Raw genomic sequence first — 15,337 nt, 5'->3', positions numbered from 1 at the left:
ACTCGGACTGATTCTTGGGGTCCCGTACACAGAAGAGGCCAGGGTCGGCCAGGGCCCGCAGGCGTTTATTTCTGACTGGTCCACATGAGGCCACTACAGGGCCATCTCGGGGCCACCTCGCCATGGCCCTTGCTCTAGGCCAACTCGGCCTCCCGCCGATCTCGCCGCTTCTTGCGCTGCAGCAGCCGCCGCTCTCGCTCAAACTCCTTCATGCGCTTCACGTAGCTGCCGACAGAGGGACGGGGGTCAGGTGGTGCCAGCCTGGGGGTTCCAGGACACCCACTCCCACCCAATTTTGGTCACCCAGGTGGTCTCAAAGCCCCTGTATTCGCCGGGGGGGGGGCAGGGGGGTTGGAGTAGAAATCCCCATTTAGGGACCGGAGTGATAGTGCAGCGGGGAGGGCACTGGCCTTGCACAGGTTCAATTCCTGGCATCCCATAGGGTTCCCAGAGCACCGCCAGGTGGATTCCTGAGTGCAGAGCCAGGAGTTGCCCCTGAGCATCACCGGATGTGAACGAAAAAGCCAAAAAATAAAATAAAAATTCCCGTTTAAATGGGAGGGGCTACCCTGGGGCCCGCGCATGCTCACTCGAGGTGTTCGCAGTAGTCCCAGTCATGCTGCTCGTGCTTGCAGCCCAGGAAGTTGGGGAAACTGTCGCGCTTGCACTTGAGCAGCCGGATGAGGTAGTGCGCACAGTAGTCCCGCTGCTGCAGCACCAGCTGCGCGTCATTCATCTGCTGCTGCGTGGCCACCATCTCTGCAGGCGGGCGGGAGACACATGCCAGGGCCCTGGGTCAGACACCCTCCGTCTGCAAGCAGGTGCTGCGCCCCCACCCCCTCCCCATGCAGTGCAGCCCCTCTGCCTCAGGCAACTTTCTGGAACCTTCCCCTCCAGCTGCTCGCCACCTGGTGGTGAGAAGCTCTCCTGGACTCTAACAAGAACTCTGAGTTGGAGCCTCCTCCCCACAGGGGGCCTAGGGACACAGGCGCCTGGGGCGCAAGGCAAGGCTGGCCCCATGTCACTGGGATGGGCTGGCAACTGGGCAGGCCCTAGAGGCACCTGCTGGGCAGGAGAAAGGCAAGGCGCTGCGTGTCTGGGGATTCAGAGCCCGGGGTGGGGACCAACAGCTCCCATCCTGGGACACCCCAACGCTTACCTGATGGGGGAGGTGGGCAGAAGTGAGGGGAGCCCCGGATGAGGACCGAAGGCTGCGAGGCCGGGGAGGGGGGGGGGGAGATGGCAAGGGTCGAGGGGGCCAGGGGGTCATCTGCTGCTCTAGGGCATCTGCTGTCTACCGGAAGCCCAGATGCCAGCGATCCGGGCAGCCCGTGAGCAGGGGGGAGGACGGGCACAGGTCAGGGCATTTGGGGCACAGCAGAGAAAGGCGTGGGACACCCGGGCAGCGGCAATCCAGGGCTCTTTCACCCTGATATCGTAAGACTGTGCGGGGGCAGCGGGAAGGGAGCCGAGGAAGTGCATCCTGGTCGCAAAGGATGAGGTGTGGGGGGCAGGAAGGAGGCAAGGCCTATCTGGGGACTTGGGGGGCGTGGACAGGGCTTTGCAGGGCAGAGGGGAGCAGGGCTCCGAATACCTGCAAAGCAGATTGTGGGCCCCCAGAGAGACTGAAGAGAGAAGGGGGGCAGGAGGAAGCATCAGAATGACGGGGGAGCATGAGGAGGCGGGCCGATGGAGCCCATGGAGCCTCTGCCTTGCAGCCGGTGGCCTCCTGACAAAGCAAACCTTCGCCTGTCCCTCTACTGCTCGGAGGCTCTCTCCCCAGCCACCATCTCCAGGGCGTCCACCTGGATGCTCCCAGGAGCTGCCCCGACCCGGCCGCACCGCTGTTCTTCCCACCACCACCACCTCCTTGGGGGGCGCGCGCTCTCCACGGGCGACGGGCATGACAGCCTGTGCGGCACGACACCCCGCCGCCGGCTGAGGGGCATAAGCTGGACGTTCGTGCCTGCGCGCCCCGCGGGAGAGCCAGGAACCCAGCAGCGCCAAGCGGGCGCCTTCCCGCCCCGCGCTCGGGCCCGGTCAGTGGACCCGGGGTGCCGGGGCGCTAGCCGGCCGCGCCTGCGCACGGGGCCTCACCGCGCTCCTTGCGGTCCGGAAATCCGTAATCGGGGGGGAACGTGGGCATCCGCAGGGGGTCGGGCTCCCCAGAGCCATCGCCCACGTAGCGCCGGGCCAGGTGTGCCCCCATAGCTGCAGTTGCCGCAGCTTCCCGCGGCCCACGGGGTCACCTCGCTCCCACCCGGAAGGACTCCTTGTCGCAGGCCGCGACTTCCGGGTTGCGCCGGCGGCCGCGGGGATCATAGAGACGAGCGCGTTTCTGTTCCGCTGGCGTCGCCTGGCGGCTGGGAAAAGACAGCGCGGGGCCCGCCGTGGGAATCCCGTGGGCTTTGCTGGTCGGTCACGTGGGAGCAGGTGGTGGGTCTGCACCCGCCCTCAGGACGGACCATATTCGGGTACAAAAGAAACGTAGTTTTCATAGCATTTCAGCTCAATTTTTTTTCCAGCTCAATTATGTTCCTTCTAAACACTCTCTCTCTCTTTTTTTTGGTCTTCAATACACATTTACCTAAAAACAAACGAACAAACAAAAGAAACATACACAGACCCTATGATATAGTCAGTGATGGTGTGGCTCAGGGTTTTAATAGTTAAAATTAGGGTCTGGAGAGGAGAGTTACAGCGGGGATGTCACTTGCTTTGCACGCGTCTTACCTGGGAGCGATCCCCAGCACCCCATATGGTCCCCCAAGTCGGCCAGAAGTGATCCCTGAATGCAAAGCCAGGAGTAAACTCAGAGCACTGGTAGATGTAGCCCAAAATTAAAAAGTTAATGTGTATTTGGTCACACTTGCTAGTGCCCTGGGACTGCTGTCCGTAGACCCCAACATCTGCAACGCAAGTGGCCCAGCCTCCGCGCTGCCGGGCTCTCTTGCCCCCTTCTAAACTTATTTCAGGGGGCTGGAGTGATAGCAGAGCCGGTAGGACGTTTGCCTTGCACACAGCCGACTAGGCTTTGATTCCCAGCATCCCTTATGGTCCCCCAAGCACCGCCAGGAGTAATTCCTGAATGCAGAGCCAGGAGTAACCCCTGTGCATTGCCGGGTGTGACCCAAAAAGAAAGAAAGAAATAGGGGGGCCGGAGCGATAGCACAGTGGGTAGGGCGTTTGCCTTGCACGCGGCCGACCTGGGTTCGATCCCCAGCATCCCATATGGTCCCCCAAGCACTGCCAGGAGTAATTCCTGAGTGCAAAGCCAGGAGTAACCCCTGAGCATTGCTGGGTGTGATCCAAAAAGCAAAAAAAAAAAAAAAGAAAGAAAGAAAAATAAATAAATAAAACTTATTTCCGGGAGAAGGAGAGGTCGTACAGTGGGTAAGTTGCTTTCCTGTACAAATCTGACCCATATGTGACCCCAAACCCCAAGGGGGGAAAGAAGACATTTGTCCTTGTACACAGGTGTCCCGCACCTCACGAGCTTCCCTGAGCGGCGCCAGGGATGACCCCTGATCCAGAGCCAGGAATTGTCCGTGAGCACATCCAAGCGTGGCCCCAAAACACACAGACACAAGTGCATATCTATTGGAAATAAATTTTATTTTTGGCCACACCAGGCAGTCCTCAGGGCTCACCCCTGGCTCTGCTTGGGAGTCACTCCTGGAGGGGCTGGGGAGTTCTGTGTGATGCCAAGGTTGGAACTCGGTCCAGCTGTGTGCAAACAGCTTACCTATCTCTCCACTCCCCAGAGACCTTAAATATTTCCCTCTTAGAGGGAAAGTTTATCTGCACCCCACCCCACCAAACCATATATGCATTAATTTATTGGGGTGCTGTCGGTGGTTTACAGCAGGAAGTTTTATGCAGACGGCTTTACACCTGGGTGAATGTCTGCACCCACACCCCCAAAATAGTCTATGACCTATCCGGAATCCCTCGCCTGCTGTCTCTGGAGGGAGAGCTGAGAGCCACAGCCCTCCCCTGCGTGCTTCCCAGGGGCCGGGCTCTAACAGGACCCGCTTTCAGTTCCAGGGCACCTGGACAGCTTCCCTGGGCAATTTCCTTCTGGGCTGATGGGCAGCCTCAGTTCCAGCAGCTGCAGATTCTCCTCAGGATGTCCTGTGGCTGTGGGCTCAGGTGGCTCGGGGCGTTTGCGTGCTATGGCCCCCTGCTCTGCTTCTCCACCTCCACCCCCATTCTTAGCTCTGAAGGCTCCGTCTTGCCTGCTTTTGGCTCTTGAGCCACCCCCAGCAATGCTCAGGGGTTACTCTTGGTTCACCACCCAGAAATCACTCTTGCTGGTGCTCGGGGGACCCTACGAGGTGTTAGGGGTTGAAACTGGGACAGCCACGGTGCAAAGCCAACGCCCTCCCTGCTGTGCAGCGAGCCTTTGGGCCTCTGTTCCAGATCATCTCTATCTTCAAACTGGGATGAAGAACATTTTTTTTTCTTTTGGTGTGGGTTGTGGAGGCACCTTCAGCTGTGCTGGGGTTGGGTCACTCCTAACAGTCTTCAGGGAACGCTGTGGTGCCAGGGATGGAGCCAGGAAGAATCCCTGAGCACAGTTGGGTGTAACCCCACACTAAAGAAATGAACTGTTAGTTGCAGGGAGCTATAGCTTGGGGTTCTTGGGGGCGCCGTGAGCCATGATTGAAGGTACACACGCGGCACTTGCTAGGCTGGTGGGTCCTATGCCACCGAAGCCACCTTCGGGCCCTTATGAATGGATTTTGTGGCACCTAGGGCAGAATCCAGGGTGTCAGACATGCAGAAGCCCGAGGCTGTCTCCCAGCGACGCCCCCAGACGCTTTCGCAGATTCCCCGGAGTCACTGTTGGAAATTAAGTCAGAAAGTGACAGTGCAGTCCCTCCATCTGCTGCCTCTCCTGGGTGCAGGGAAAGTTCTGGGGGGAAAGAAATCGTCTACTTTCAGTCAGTGAAAGCGTCTGGCGAGTGTCTCAAGTGTAGGGACTGTTTTCATGGGGTTGGTTGTTTTCATGGGTCTGTTTTCATGGTTATGTCAGTGCACGAAGACAGAATGGAAAGAATGGGTGCATGCATGTGTGTGTGTGTGTGTGTGTGCGTGAGTGTGTGTGTGTGTGTGTATGTGTGTACAGGAGCATGCATGCGTGGGAGTGATCTCAGACAGATTTGCAAGTGCCTGGCTTTTAGAGAAACAGGGAAGTGAGAGTACACAGACGTCTGGGTGAGAAGGTGCCGGGTCCGGAGCCCCGAGGCCACGGGCATGCTGGGCCCTAACTCTAGGCACTGGGACAGTCAAGGTAGGGGCTGGCTAGGCGGGGCAGGGGCGGCGGGGCCGGGTCCCCAATCCCTCCTTGGGTAGGATCCTGGGTCTGAGGGGCGCTGGGGCGTGCACTGGCCTTAACCTGTCTGTCTGGGGAAGGGGCCCGAGAGGAGGAAGAGGACGATGACTATGAGAACTCAGCTCCACTCTACAAGGACCTTCCTCCCAAGCCAGGTATGGGGGTCCTTCGAGACTGGGGCCGGGGGACAGTGGCTGGGGCAAAGGACCTCATCGGGGTCCCATGGAGTATATGCTGGACACAGCCGAGTCTTGCAGCCATCCCGAGTCGGGGACCACAAGGGAGAAACTTCCACAGCTATCACACACCTTTAAGAATCTCCCGGTCTGGGGGCTGGTGTGATAGCACAACGGGTAGGGCGTTTGCCTTGCATGTGGCCGACCTGGGTTCGATTCCCAGCATTCCACATGGTCCCCTGAGCACTGCCAGGAGTAATTCCTGAGTGCATGAACCAGGAATAACCCCTGTGCATCACCAGGTGTGACCCAAAAAACAAACAAAATAAAAGACTCTCCGGGTCTGATGGGGGAGGCAGTCTGGGTGTCTGATGGGGGAGGCAGTTCTATGTGTGACCTTGATGAAGGGCCCCGAGGGGGAATGGCCAAGATCACCACCTGGAGGACTCCACCAACCATGGTGGAGACCACGGGGGTCAGCAGCGGAGACTTTGAATGGAACATAGGGATGAGAAAAAAAATCTGTAAAGAAGCAAAACCTGGACACAAAGGTGTTGGGATGGGAAAGCTGAAGTGCTGATGTTTGAGAAGCTGCCAGGAATGTGTGGCCTCCCCAGCCCCCCAAATTCACATCTGCTTTTGGAGAAACAGGGAACTGAGAACCTTCACAGCCCAGAGCCCCCCCCCCCCCGGGCACCAACAAGAGTTTGTGCAGATTTAAAAGTGCAGCTTTTGCGCTCAGGTGAATTATAGTATGTTTTGACACGGGTGTCTTTGAATCACACTCTTTAGGAAATGACGGCGGTGGTGTTTGGGGAACACACCTGGCAGTGAGCAGGGCAGACTCCTGGCTCTGCACTCAGGGATCACTCCTGGCAGGGCTCGGGACCCCATGGGTTGCTGGGGGTGGAACCCGGATCATTCTGTGTGCAAGGCCAGCGCCCTCCCTGCTGTCCTGTCGCTCCTGCCCTCTTGAGGAAAATTTGAGCTTGTTAATCTAGATATCAACTTTCTCCCCAGATCAAGGAAGTTTTGCAGCCTTTCTTTTTCTTTCCTTCCTTCCTTCCTTCCTTCCTTCCTTCCTTCCTTCCTTCCTTCCTTCCTTCCTTCCTTCCTTCCTTCCTTCCTTCCTTCCTTCCTTCCTTCCTTCCTTCCTTTTGTACCTTGGTTTTTGGGCCACGCCTAGCGATGCTCAGGGATCACTCCCAGCTATGCATTCAGGAATCACTCCTAGTGGTGCTTGGGGGACCATATGGGGTGCCAAGGATCCATCCTGGATCCCCCAGGTGCAGAGCAAGGGCCCTACCTGCTATACTGTCCTTCCGGCCCCCTTCTTTCCTTCCTCTCTCTCTCCTTCTCTTTCTTCCTTCCCTCCTTCCTTCCCTTCTTTTTTTTTCTTTTTGGATCACACCCAGCGATGCTCAGGGGTTACTTCTGGTTCTTCACTCAGGAATCACCCCTGGCGGTGTTTGGGGGACCATATGGGATGGTGGGAATCAAACCCGGGTGAGCTGCGTGCAAGCAAATGCCCTACTCATTGTGCTATCTTTCCAGCCCTCCTTCCCTTCTTTTTCTTTTCTTTTTTCTATCCCTCTCTTTCCATTTGGGCCACACCCAGTGGTGCTGAGGGCTTGCTCCTGGTTCTGCGCTCAGGGAACCCTATGTGGTGCCAGAGATGCAAGAAAAACATCCTTCCTGCTGTATTACCACCGCTCCAGCCCCTTCACTGCTATTTGAAGGCCAGCTGGAGAGGAAAGGGTGCATGTGTGTGTGTGTGGGGGGGGGTGGCCTCAAGACAGGTTTGCAAGTGCCTGGCTTTTAGAGAAATGGAAAGTGAGGACATAGACATCTGGAGTTCGGAGCCCTGAGGCCGCGGGCATGCTGGGCCCTAACTCTAGGCACTGGGACAGTCGAGGTAGGGGCTGGCTAGGCAGGGCAGGGGTGGCAGCGCCAGGTCCCCCATCCCTCCCTGGGTAGGAACCCCGGGTCTGAGGGGCACTGGGGCATGCACTGGCCTTAACCTGATTGTCCGGGGAAGGGGCCCGAGAGGAGGAAGAGGACGATGACTATGAGAACTCAGCTCCACTCTACAGGGACCTTCCTCCCAAGCCAGGTATGGGGCTCCTCCGAGTCTGGGGCGGGGGGGACAGCGGAGGAGGGGGAATTGGTTTTTGGGCCATACTTGGCATCCTGGCTCTGCACTCAGGGATCATTCCTGGCAGGGCTCGGGGGACCCGATGGGATGGGGGGATTGAACCTAGGTTGGCCGCGTGCAAGGCCAGGTCCCTCCCACCATGACATGGCTCCAGCCACAAACTTATTTTTGAACGACGGGAGTTTTGCAGAGGGACTTGGGGACCCTCCTGGCGGCTGCCTACTCGGTTCCTTGCCTGTGTTGGTCTGCTGCCTGGCCCCCGCGCTCGCCCCTGGGTCAGGGAGCTGGGCCCAGGCTTCACAGAGACCTGGGGGAGACTTCCCTGGCCTGGCCCTCACCACCACCCCTCCTTTTCAGGAACCAAGATGGAGATGCCCCCCGAGCCCTGGGGGCCTGCTAAGGGCTCAGGTGAGACACTGGCCAGGACGGGCCGTTCTTCGGGGTCCTGCGGGCTCAGGGCATCCTGGGGTTCTGGGATCACTCCTGGCCAAGCTTGGGGGGGTCAGACCCAGGTCGGCTCCCCCACTCCCCCGCCGTTCGATTTCTCAGGGCCCTTCTGACCCCTTTTGGCCCCTCTGATCCCTTCTGATCCCTTCTAGACCTGAAACTCGGCCCGGTCACCTGGGCATCTCCTCGGCCTGGTGAGCAGAGAGAGGATCCCTCCATGGTCGTGGTCCCGATGACACCCCCCAGCCCTGCCTGCACGTCTCTCTGCCCAGGTGCGGGGCTGGACCGGCCTCCGGCGCTGCCGCCACGCCCACGTAAGTCCCAGCTCCAGGGCTCTGAGACTGGGCGGGACCCTGAGCCCGGACACCTCCTGACACAGCCGCTCCCCCACAAGCCCATGGCATCCGCCCAGCTCTCGGCCTTAGACACAGGGAATGCTTTTTGAGGTTGAGTCAGTCCTGGGAACAGGAGAAACATGAGCAGGGCTGGCTGAGAACATGCAGGCAGAGCTGGGTCAAGTCATGCAGGGCGCCCCAAGCCCTCAACTTCAGAACCAACAAAATGGGACTGTTCTTCACAGTCCCGTGCCACGGGGCACTCCGGAAAGAGCCTGAGACGGAGGCCCCAGCTGGGGCACAGTCAGGAGCCCTCAGCTTCCTCTTTTTTTTTCCCTTCTGCATTTTGGGTCACACCGATGATGCTCAGGGGTCCCTCCTGGCTCTGCGCTCAGGGATCATTCCTGGGGGCTCGGGGTACCCTTTCGGATGCCGAGGATCGAACCTGGGTTGGCCTCATGCAAAGCAAACACCCTCCCCATCCAACACTCTCTCAGGATGGCTCTGTCTGGTGAAGGCCATGACCCCCACCCCACGGCTCTGGGGCGTCACCCTGTTCTCTCCCCACTCCCAGTCCCACCAGTGCCCTGGCTGGGCCCCAAGAGCAAGACCGAGGGGTCCCTGTGGGTCCGGAGGCTGGTGGTGCTCCTGCCCCTGCTGCTGCTGTTCTCCGTGGTGCTGGGGGCTGCCGCGCTGCTGGTGGCCCTGGTGCAGTGTAAGTAGGGCCGGGAGGGGGCCCCCATCCCACACCTGCTGCCCGCGGGACTCAGGCTGGATCCTGTATCTTAGACCAGGAGCTCGAGAAGGAGCTGAGGGACCTGGCCCTGCAGCAGGCGGCCTGGCAGGCGAACAGTGAGTGTCCCCACCCCCTGCAGACCGCCCTGGCTGTCACAGGCCTCAGAGAAGCGGGTATACAGGGCGGCGCACACCGCAGATGGGGTGGGGGGTATGCACGGGGTGTCAGGGTCTCCCCCTGCTCAGGCCCATCTCCGCGGCAGTGACAAGACCAGGCGGGCTGACCTACCTGAGGGAGGACATCGACCGGCTCCGAGCCAGCACCAACCAGTCCCTGATGGAACTTCGCGGCTTACTGGGTCAGTGGGACGCAAGACGGGCTGGGAGTCCACGGGAGAGCCAGCGCATGGCACTGCCCGGGGGGTGGCTCTAAGCATCATCTATTTGGTTTCTGCTGGGTTTGGGGTCACCCCTGGCAGTGCTCAAGGATCACTCATGGCCGTGCTTGGGTCTGTATGGTCACAGGGATGGAACCTGGGTCTCGGCCACACACACCCTGCTCACTTGCCCTCTGAGCTGCCTTTGGACCCCGTGCTGTTTGCCCGGTGCCCCCTTGCAGTTGACCAGTGCACACCCTGTGCACCAGGCCGGGGCTCACTGGGACCATCCTCACAGTCCTCTGTCCCATTCTCAGAAAGTTTGTCGTGCCCCGAGGACTGGCTTCCCTTCCAAGGAGAGTGCTACTATTTCTCCCAGAACACCAAGTCCTGGGACACAGCCCAGAAGTTCTGCAAGGACCATTTCTCACACTTGGTCATTGTCAACAGCCATTCGGAGCAGGTGAGCTGCGCATCTGGACCCCAGGGTCCCCCCCGGCCTGCGAGTGGAAGAATGTGAATAGCTTTCTTCTTTGGAGAGGGGTGTGGCCATCCCACCCAAAGTGCTCAGGGAGTAACCCTTGAGCACTGCCCGGTGTGGCCCCCAACCCAGGAAACAGGAAAAATCAAATGGATGATGCTCGGAGTCACGCCCCCGTGCTGTGTGCCGGCTCTCCTGCAGACCCCGGCCCATCTCGTGTCCCCTGGAGGGGCTCCCGGCTCTGCACACATGGATCTCTCCTGGGCTGCCAGGGATCAAATCCGTGTCAGCCGTGTGCAAGTCAAACGCCTTCCACACTTCCCCATCTCTCGGCCCCCAACTTTCTGTTCTCTTGTTTTTGGGCCACACCTCAGCCCGGCTCTTCAGCTGTGGGTGAGGTGCCATCTCTTCAGTCTCTGCCTGCAGCTGGCACGAGCAGCAGAAGAGAATCCCCCTGCAGGCGGTGACTGGGTCCCTGAGCACTGCTGGGAATGATCCCTGAGCACAGAGCCAGGAAAAAGCCCTGAGCACCCAAATACACAAACAGAAGCCCGCCAGCCTTTTTCTGATAGATTCATAAAAATTACCCAGCACTGCTTTGTGTCCCCGAAATGCAAGTCATACTGCAAGGAGCTCCCTATTCCCGCACCGGGATCCCCTTTTTTGTTGTTTTGAGCCACATCGGCAGTGCCCAGGGTGGCCTTCTGGCTCTACACTCAGGAATCACTCCTGACAGTGCTCAGGGGGGTCCTACGTGGAGCCCTCCCCGATGTCCTGTTGTTCCAGCCCCGTGATCCCCCTTTTCGGTGTGGCCCGAAATGATACCGCCAGGAGCTGCCACCATCCCCCTGGCCATGAGGGACCCTTGAGCACTGCCTGGTGTGGCCCCCACATGGGTGTGAGGTGTCCAGGTGGCTGCTGGGGAGGGGGCAGCTGGCCTTGCCCCTGTTTGTAGATGGGGGAGGTGCAGGAAGGTGCACGGTGCTTCCGTGGCACGTGCCAGGGGACAGGCCGTGAGGTCCCTGGGGACAGGGTGGCACCACCGACCTTCAGGAAGGGGGGACAGAGCGGGGACAAAGGCCCTGAGGCCACGCCGCGGCCTGGTGCGTTCTTACAGAAGTTCATCACCCGCACCAAGAACTACCCGTCGCGCGTGTACTGGCTGGGCATGAGCGACAGGCAGAAGGAGAGGGTGTGGCGGTGGCTGGACAGCTCCCTGGTCACAGACGCACTGAAGCAAGTACCTGGCCCTGCCCGCTCCCCTCACAGCCCGGGTGGGCGGCCCTGCTGTCGGGGGTCTTCTGGCCCTGTTCTGGGGGTGTCAGTGCGGGGGGGTGGAGATGGGTCCCCTGAGCCCCACAGGAGTGACCCCTGAGCACTGCTGGGTGTGGCGTGATTCACGGTCCTCCCCAAGAGATACAGATGAAGACTTCAAGGCATGCCCCTCCCTCGCCTCCTCCCTGCCCCCTCCCTCTCCCCCTCTCTGTTCTCCCTCCTCCCTCCCCCTCCTTCTCTCTCCTCCCCCTCTCCTTCCTTCCCCCTCCCTCCTCTTCTTCTCCTTTCTTCTTCTTCCTCTTCTGTCTTCCATGTCCTCATACCTCCCACACATCTAAACCACCAGGTCAGGTTGTGCTTTGGGAGAAGGTTCTGGAAGGCACTGGGAGCATCCAGGGTGGGCTCCCACATTCTGTTTCCTCATGAACCCATGATGCGGCTTCACTGAAGCCCAGAGTTAACCTTAGGGTGTCCCCAGGACTTCCTCAGACTCTGGGTGGGCGCCAGAGTTGAACTCGGGGCTCTACCTGACCCCGGGAAGGGGCCTCCCGACACCCCTTGACCCCAGCCCCTCCGGTCCCTGACAGACCCCGTGCTTCCCTCCAGTGCCCCCCTGGACCCCCGGCCCCTCCCACCCCCCCAGCCGCAGGCCCCTCCCACCCCCTGGATCCCTGGGCCCCTCCCACCACCCCTGGACCCCTGGGCCCCTTCCATTCTCCCCCACACACTCACACCCCAATCTCCAAGCAGCTTCTGGGCCCCTGGCGAGCCCAACGACAGCGACAGCAATGAGGACTGCGGGTCCCTGGGTTCCATGGGGCGCTGGAATGACTTGCCCTGCGACACCACCAACTACTGGATCTGCGAGCGCCCGTGCCCCTGCGGCTGACAGCGGCCCCCGCCCCCAGGGCTGGCCCCTGGTGCCCGGGCAGGGACTCACATTCCCCAGGCACCTGAGGAAGGTGGGCAGAGGAAGGGGAAGTGGGGGTGGCGGGCAGTCTCTGGGGTGTCCCTCCCAGGCGTGCCCCTGTCTGCTGGTGCGTCCCAGGGGCATCTGGGGGAGGGCCCGCCAGGAGTCAGCCCTGAACACCTCCGGATGTGCCCCCCCCAAATCTTTAGACAAATAAAGCATCTGTACTCGGACCCTGGTCTTGGACTTCACTGCGGGGATGGGACGGAGCCGCGCAATGCTGCTGCTCTCGCCAGAGTCTGGGCAAAGCGGGGGTCAGGGCAGCAGGGGAGCAGGCGAAGTGGAGAGAAGGGGGTGTCTGAGCACAGAGCAAACTGGAGGGGGGCGGGGCTGGAAATGCCTGAGCCAGACCTGGGGCAGGGCTGGGGCGTGAGAACTGCAGCCAAGGGAAAGTACTTTCTAGAACCTCAGTGGAGGCAGGACCAGAGCCAAGCAAGCGTGATTCCTTCCTCTGCTGCCCCAAACTCTGATTCTTTTTTTTTTTTTTTTTTGAAGTAAATAGATTTTATTCAGAGGTTTCTGAGGGAGGGAGGAAGGGATAAGTGGGAGAGAGAATAGTAAGAATAACGCGCTCAAGAGAGACCTCGGGCTTCTCCAAGGGTGGAGGAAGCTTTACACATATCCTAGCACTGGACACAAAAGCATGAAAAGTACACATCTCAAGGGGGGAGATGCGGGCGACACATGTGCTCGGACACATGGGCACAAGCAGCACATGGGCTCAGGCAGCATATGCGCCCAAACTCTGATTCTTGTTTCCTCTGTTTGGGACCACACCCAGCTGTGCTCGGGGCTCACTCCTGGTGGTGCTGGGGGACCCCATATGGGATGCCAGGGATGGAACCCGGGCCTGTGGCATGCGAGGCAAGTGCCCTCCCCACTGTCTGGTTGCCCCAGTCCCGGGGTCACAATGTCAGAACAAACAGCCCAGACCAGGAAGCCCAGACCAGGCGCCACTTGCTCTCACTTGCTCAGAATTCTGAGGCAGTGCGCAGGGGACCCTGAACCCCTCTGAGTAGTTAACTGGGCCAGGGTCAGTACAGCAGGCTGAGGGCATGACGGCACTGCTAAGTGAGGAGTGGCCTGGGTCACCCCCATGTCTGGGATCTGTCCAGGACCAAGGTTTCCCAGGCAGGTCCGGGGCTCAGAGCCACTGTGGGCAGGCAAAAAGCACCCACGAAGAAGGAGGCGGAGGGGAGGCTTGGGGGAGAGGCTGATCTGAGGAGCCTGTTGGATTAATTAATTAATTAATTAATTTTTGCTTTTTGGGTCACCCCTGGAGATGCTCAGGGGTTCCTCCTGGCTCATGCACTCAGGAATTACTCTTGGCGGTGCTTAGGGGACCATATGGGATGCTGGGGATTGAACCCGGGTCAGTCTCATGCAAGGCAAACACCTTACCCGCTGTGCTATTGCTCTGGCCTGGTGCCTATTGGATTTAAAGAACAAGTTGGTTATTTTTTTCTTTTTGGGTCACATTCAGTGATGCACAGGGGTTACTCCTGGCTCTGCACTCACGAATTACTCCTGATGGTGCTGGGGGAATCATATGGGATGCCGAGAACAGGAAGTGGAGCTGCATCCCAGCCCCTGGAGAGCATCACTAGAGCTGTCAGCCTCCGATCTTAGTCTCTTTATAGCTGGAAGGTTTTTTTCTTTAGTTTTTAGGTTTTGGTCAGACCCCACGATGCTCAGGGGTCACTCCTACCTCTGCACTCAGGAATCCCTCCTGGTGGTACTCAGGGGACCCTATGGAAGCCGGGACCGAACTCGGGTCAGCTGCATGCAAGGCCAGTGTCTGACCCATTGTGCAATTGCTTCAGCCCCAAGAAAAATAATTATTAAAGAGATATTTTAGGATTGATCTTCAGGTCCCCCAAGCCTGCTAGGAGTGATCCCTGAGTGCAGAGCCAGAAATAAACCCTTAGCATTGCCAGATGTGACCCCAAAACAAAACTAACAGGGGCTGGAGCAATAGCACAGCGGGCAGGGTAGCCCACAGCGGGTCACCCGCAGGTGAATGGGGAGCACACGTCTGCCTTTTGTGCTGATGAAGGTGGCCAAAGAGTGGGGTCCAGGCCACAGGGCAGAGGCGGGGGTTTTCCTGGCACATGGCCAACTGAGTTCAATCTCCAGCATCCCATAAGGTCCCCTAAGTGAGCACTGCCAGGAGTGATTCCTGAGCACAGAGCCAGCATTGGCTGAGCCCCTCCGGGTGTTGCCCCCAAATAAACAAACAAAGGGTAGATTTCTGGGGGTGGGGTACCCTGAATAATTTTTTTTTTATTTTTGGAAAGGACCGGCTGGCCAATACGCCTGGCTGTCTGGAGGGCGAGCCACGTGGGCACCTGAGGAGGCTCAGAGACCCCCACACTCTCCTGCTCGGCTCGCCCGGCTGCTGGGTAGAGGTTGCATAAGGGCGGGTCTGCAAAAATGGAGAAAGCGAAACCCACAGCCGCCCTTTGCTCCTACTTGCTTGCTGCCAAGTAGCCTTGAGCTTGGACCTTCCACAAGGAAGAACTGGGCGTGAAACACTGACACCCAGAGGCATCGCCCAGCCCCCCGCGCCTCTGCCTCCTCACCCAAATGCTGACCACCAGCGCTCTAAGCTGATTTTTTCTGTGCATGTGTTGGGGGGGGCACACTCGGTCATGCTCAGGGGTTACTCCTGGCTCTGCACTCAGGAATCACTAGCAGTGTTCTGGGGTGCCAGGGATTGAACCCCCATCAGCTGTGTGAAAGGCAGAAGTTCTCCCTGTTGTACTATAACTACGACCCCTCTTTCTTTCTTCCTTTCTTTCCTCCACACACGGTAGTGCTCAGTGCTCAGGGCTTACTCCTGACTCTGCACTCAGGAATTAATCCTGGCCGTGCTCAGGGCACCCTCTGGGGTGCTACAGGGAGGGAATCCAGGCCAGCTGCATGCAAGGCCAGGGCCTGACCTGTACAAGCTCTCTAGCCCGCCTTTTTCTCTTTTTCTAAATTTTTCTTTTTTGCTTCTTTTGGGGTCACACCTGGCGATGAACAGGGGTTTTGAACCTGGCTTTT

At 59.0% G+C, this 15,337-nt stretch overlaps 2 protein-coding genes across 3 annotated transcripts; one reads left to right on the top strand and one right to left on the bottom strand.

Moving 5' to 3' along the window:
• Positions 1–44: 44 nt before the first annotated feature.
• Positions 45–2,273, bottom strand: NDUFB7 (NADH:ubiquinone oxidoreductase subunit B7). Its single transcript, XM_004616818.3, has 3 exons — positions 2,098–2,273; positions 591–759; positions 45–225 (listed from the first exon to the last, which is right to left on the bottom strand). Exons 1-3 carry the CDS (start codon positions 2,207–2,209, stop codon positions 135–137), a joined length of 372 nt encoding a protein of 123 aa, XP_004616875.3. The 5' UTR covers positions 2,210–2,273; the 3' UTR covers positions 45–134.
• Positions 2,274–5,047: 2,774 nt separating this feature from the next.
• On the top strand, positions 5,048–12,415 carry CLEC17A (C-type lectin domain containing 17A). Of its 2 annotated transcripts, XM_055128717.1 has the most exons (11): positions 5,048–5,296; positions 5,419–5,493; positions 7,553–7,627; positions 8,027–8,077; positions 8,269–8,430; positions 9,026–9,166; positions 9,241–9,303; positions 9,450–9,545; positions 9,881–10,026; positions 11,162–11,280; positions 12,070–12,415. In XM_055128717.1, exons 1-11 carry the CDS (start codon positions 5,260–5,262, stop codon positions 12,206–12,208), a joined length of 1,104 nt encoding a protein of 367 aa, XP_054984692.1. In that variant the 5' UTR covers positions 5,048–5,259; the 3' UTR covers positions 12,209–12,415. The 2 variants fall into 2 exon arrangements, with proteins under 2 accessions (XP_054984692.1, XP_054984693.1); XM_055128718.1 differs by lacking the exon at positions 7,553–7,627.
• The last annotated feature ends 2,922 nt before the right edge of the window (positions 12,416–15,337 follow it).

The sequence above is a fragment of the Sorex araneus genome, chromosome 2 (assembly GCF_027595985.1).
Source record: "Sorex araneus isolate mSorAra2 chromosome 2, mSorAra2.pri, whole genome shotgun sequence".
Lineage (NCBI taxonomy): Eukaryota > Metazoa > Chordata > Mammalia > Eulipotyphla > Soricidae > Sorex > Sorex araneus.
Note: the sequence above shows the minus strand (reverse complement) of the source record. Positions and strands in the feature narration are given on the sequence as shown.